A 5,229-nucleotide genomic window follows, 5' to 3' on the forward strand; every position below is an offset into this window, starting at 1 on the left:
AGAATGGACAAATCCGGGTGTGCATTGACTTCCATGATTTGAGCAATGCATGTTCCAAGGATGATTTTCCATTACCCATCACTGAGGTCATGGTTGACACCACTACTGGTCATGAAGCTTTATCTTTCATGGATGGTTCTTCAGGTTACAACCAAATTCAAATGAATCCTAAGGATGAAGAGCTTACAGCTTCTTGTACTCCTAAGGGAAATTTATTGTTACAAAGTGATGCCTTTTGGACTAAAGAACACTGGTGCTATTTATCAACAGGCCATGCAGAAGATCTTTGATAATGTACTTCATAAATACGTGGAGTGTTATGTTGATGATATGGTGGTTAAAACGAAAAGAGGGGAAGACCATCTGGTAGAACTGCAATCTGTGTTCCACCGCCTAAGAAAGAATCAGCTTAAAATGAACCCCTGCAAATGCGCTTTTGGCATAACATATGGTAAATTTCTTGGTTGAAATTGACCAATCGAAAATTGAAGCTATCCAGAAAATGCCAAATCCAAGAATCTACAAGAACTTAAAGGCTTGAAGGGAAAGTTAGCCTACATACGACGATTTATCTCAAACTTAGTTGGTCAATGTCAACCTTTCAATAAATTGATGAAGAAGGATGTGCACTTTGAATGGGATGAGGCTTGTAGCAATGTTTTTGCACACATCAAAAGATACTTGCTTAATCCTCTAGTTTTAGGTGCTCCTATCCTAGGAAATCCTTTGGTGCTGTACATCGTGGCACAAGAAAAGTCTCTAGGTGCTCTTATGGCGTAAGAAAATGAAGAGGGGAAAGAAAGAACCCTTTATTATCTAAGTCAAAATCTGAATGGGGCTGAATTAAATTATTCTCCTATTGAAAAGATGTGTCTCGCTCTTTTCTTTGCCATAGACAAACTGGAGCACTACATGCAGGCATATACAGTCCATTTGATAGCAAAGGCGGACTTGATTAAGTATGTCCTCGTTAGGCTAGTAGTTTCGGGCCGTATAGCTCGATGCGTAGTCCTGCTACAATAATATGACTTTGCATATGTTCCCAAAAAGCTATCAAAGGACAAGCATTGGCAAATTTCTTAGCAGATCACCCAGTTCCATCTGATTAGGAGTTCTCCGATGATTTCTCGGATGAAGACGTGTTTTACATTGAAGTAATGCCACCATGGATGATGTTTTTTGATGGGGTTGCATGTCAAGAAGGAGCGAGGGTAGGTGTAGTGTTTGTTTCTCCATAACGGCAAATACTTCTATACTCGTTCTCATTAAGCGAACTTTGCTCTAACAACGTAGTCGAATATCAAGCATTGATTATTGGTCTACAAATGGCCACTGAGATGGGCATATCGTAACTTAAGATATTTGGGGATTCCAAATTAGTTATCAACCAAATCTTGGAGCAGTTTGATGTCAAGAAAGAAGACTTTATCCCTTATTGCAAATATGCGAAGAAGTTGCTAGCAAAGTTTGAGGCCATCACATTGGAGCATATACCAATGAAGGAGAATAAACAGACTGATGCTTTAGCTAATTTGGCTACCACCTTAGCATTATCCCAAGAAGAGACAACCAAAGTTGCTATTTCCCAAAAGTGGGTGGTACCTCTAGTGATTGAAGAAGAAGAAGAAAAAGAGCAAGCCAAAAGTATTTTCGTATGCCTTGTTGAAAAAGAACATTATGGACAAGTGATCATTGAATACCTTCAACATGGAAGACTCCTGGATGATAAATGCCACAAGACTGAAGTTCGGCGGAGGGCTGCTCGATTCATTTACTATAAGGACACTCTCTTCTCCCATTCATTTGATGGATTGTTTCTCCATTGCTTAGGAGAGGAGGAGGCTAAACAAGCCTTAGAGGAGGCTCATTTTGGAATATGTGGCACACATCAGTCGGGTCCTAAGTTACACTACAGGATCAAATGAATGGGTTACTATTGGCCTACGATGGTGCAAGATTCTATGGAGTGCGCTAAGAAATGTGAAGCTTCTCAATATCACATAAACTTCATCCACCAGTCGCCAGAACCTCTACACCCAACTGTAGCTTCTTAGCCTTTTGATGCATGGGGGCTTGATGCAATAGGACCATTGCCAAAGTCATCCGATGGCCATTTGTACATCTTGGCCGCAACTGATTACTTCTCGAAGTGGACAGAAACTATGCCTCTTAGGGAGGTGAAGAAAGAAATGGTGGTCAATTTCATTCGAACTCAATTGATCTATCGATATGGTGTCCCTCGTTATATCATAACTAATAATGGCAAACCGTTCTACAATAGGCTGATAATAGGGCTATATGAGAAGCTTGGATTTAAACAATACAACTCCTCCATGTACAATGCTCCGGCAAATGAATTGGCTGAAGCATTTAACAAAACACTTGGCAGTTTGTTGAAAAAGGTGGTATCCAAGACAAAACGAGACTGGCATGAAAGAATCAGAGAAGCATTATGGGCATATCAAACAACATTTCGAACTCCTACTCATGGGACGCCATATTCTCTCGTCTATGGAGTGGAAGCCATCCTTCCCTTAGAATGCCAAATCCCATCATTATGGATTGCCATTCAAGAAGGACTGACTGAAGAAGAAAATGCTAAGCTCAGATTGCAAAAATTAAAGGCACTTGATGAGAAAAGGCTCAAGGCCCAACAACGTCTTGAGTGCTATCAAGCTCGTCTTTCAAGCATATTCAATAAAAAAGTTAAACCATGATCATTCCAAGTCGGTGACTTAGTCCTCGCCATTCGAAGACCTATCATCACAACTCATCGTACAGGAAATAAGTTCACTTCGAAATGGGATGGACCTTACGTTGTGCAAGAAGTCTACACCAATGAAGCTTACAAGTTGATTGATAATGATGGTGTAAGGATCGGCCCCATCAATGGGAAGTTCCTTAAGCGCTTCTATGCTTGAAAATCAATGACTGCTCCTTGGTAAGAGTTTAAACTGCCCACTGCAGCGCTGCAAGGGTACATGATGTCTTCCCATTACCTTTGAAAGCGTACCAATAAAGAGAAATTAATCCCCTTCTATGTCACCAATTATGAGTATGGCGTAGTGGTTGGATGCCCTTGTCACCCTTGAGGCCAAGGTCTCAAGTTCGATTAGTAGTGATACCCATTATTACGCAATTGGTACCCATGAAATGTCGTGGGGCGTGGGGCGAGGATTACACACATGAGCCCTCCCTTTAAAAAAAAAAAAAAAAAAAAAAAAAAACCAAAAATTTTTTTTTTTGAACTATTTGATGACTTGATCCCTCTCAAGGTATGTAGGCAACTTAGTATCTTTTGCTAAGTTCAATCACGCACTAAAAAAATTATTATCAAATTATGAAAAAAAAAAAATGAAGGAGCAGAGAATAAAGTCTTCTTTATTGATTGACAAAAGGAAAATAGTACAGGGGAAAGCATGATGACACATATGAAGGGAGTTAAAACAAAAAGATTACACATCCATTTCAAGTCTTTCAAGCTAGAACGATTATCTTCCAGAAGGTCTCGTATCTTCTTTAATGCCTCCATATCCTGATCTTCAAGAACGGGAGTGGATTTGACTTCTTCAAGCTGTTCTTCCAAGGCTTGCACAACATCGTCTTGTTCAACTTGATGAGATTCAGTTTAAGACAGTGATTGCTCTAATTAGGTAAACTCGGTTCGCAGGTCAGCCATCATCAATGTAATGGTATCAAGATCGGTCTTCAAAGATGCTTTCTTGTGCGATGCTTCAGAAAGGAGGAGTTCAATTTCAGCCTCATGTCGAATTAAGTTGACAAGACTTGGTTGTTTATTCAGAGAGTCTTTCATCCTCAAATAGTCTACAACCCCTTCGCAATATTTGTCAACATGTTTGTGCAAGTGTCGAGGGTTCACTCCAAGACTTTCGATACCACTATAGATTTCATTTATTTAAACTTGTGGGAGGATGTTGTCCATAGTGATTTCTCTAATTAGGCAAACTCGGTTCGCAGGTCAACCATCATCAATGTAATGGTATCAAGATCGGTCTTCAAAGATGTTTTCTTGTGCGATGCTTCAGAAAGGAGAAGTTCAATTTCAACCTCATGCCGAATTAAGTTGACAGGACTTGGTTGTTTATTCAGAGAGTTTTCATCCTCAAATAGTCTACAAACCCTTCGCAATATTTGTCAACATGTTTGTGCAAGTGTTGAGGGTCCACTCCAAGACTTTCGATCCCACTATAGATTTCATTTATTTCAACTTGTGGGAGGATGTTGTCCACAGAAAGAGTCAAAATCTTGTTGAAAACAACATCTCATAACATAGAAGCCCCTTTCCTACGCACAGAAGAAACATGTGCCATGCCTTGAAACATAGAGACTTTTGGATGGTTGGTCAGTTGCAGGGATGAAAGAAATGTCCTTCCTGTCTCGGTCGGAAATTTGGACGATGTACCAACATCACCAAACTTACGCCTCTTGAGATCTGAATTCTTCACAAATGGCTTTAAGATAGAAGACTCACTATTTGTAAGAAGATGCCCATGATTAATAGAAGTCTCTACATCAACACCCTTCATTGGACTCTTCAAATATTTCCAATTGTAGTCCAGGTCATTACACACCTCCTCTTCAGAAATTTTAATGGCATCCCTAACTGGTACAACAAGTGAACCTTTGATGCCTTGACTTTGAGCAACTCCGATATGTTGAGATGAGTCTTTTGAATGATGATCATCTTCAAGACGACATTGTGCAAACTTTGACAAAGGTTGTGGAATGTATGTGTCTTATAGCTCCTTCTTTCCCTTCTGTGATTTGTTGGATGTCATTGACTTAACATGGAAGGAGGCAATGCCAGCTAGAAAATATTTTCCTTGGGTAAAATCATTTCCACGAACTCCTTCCCACCATTGTCTGTGGCTATGTCTAACCCAGCTTCCAAAGTTTGTGGTAAAAGCCAAAATGAGTACTTTGGAATTTGTGTTGCAACAAGTGAAAGATTGGTAGAATTGGTATAGATCTTTTAAAGAGCCTGTATTAATTTCTTCCTTCAAATCACTTGGAATGTCTTGATGAAATCCAAAGCGCCGACTGAATCGGTGAGGACTATATGCTTCTACAATGTGTTGGTCTTCACATCGAAGTGACAAGTACCCTGAGCGACGGCTCATAAAGTAGTCAAACTTCTGAATGGATAAGTGATCATTGTTGATAAAAGTCTGGTCATAGCTTTTCTTGAAAGCAATTCAGTGCCAAAGA

At 39.8% G+C, this 5,229-nt stretch overlaps 1 protein-coding gene across 1 annotated transcript; it reads left to right on the forward strand.

Annotated features, from left to right (window-relative positions):
• The first annotated feature begins 2,162 nt into the window (after positions 1-2,162).
• LOC115966668 lies at positions 2,163-2,717 on the forward strand. The gene has a single exon (XM_031085851.1). It carries the CDS (start codon positions 2,163-2,165, stop codon positions 2,715-2,717), a length of 555 nt encoding a protein of 184 aa, XP_030941711.1.
• Positions 2,718-5,229: the final 2,512 nt, after the last annotated feature.

Source organism: Quercus lobata, chromosome 11, assembly GCF_001633185.2.
Source record: "Quercus lobata isolate SW786 chromosome 11, ValleyOak3.0 Primary Assembly, whole genome shotgun sequence".
Lineage (NCBI taxonomy): Eukaryota > Viridiplantae > Streptophyta > Magnoliopsida > Fagales > Fagaceae > Quercus > Quercus lobata.

What these genes read in the sequence shown, in the direction of transcription:
- LOC115966668 (XM_031085851.1), top strand. Translation starts at nt 2,163, where the DNA reads ATGCCTCTTAGGGAGGTGAAGAAAGAAATGGTGGTCAATTTCATTCGA.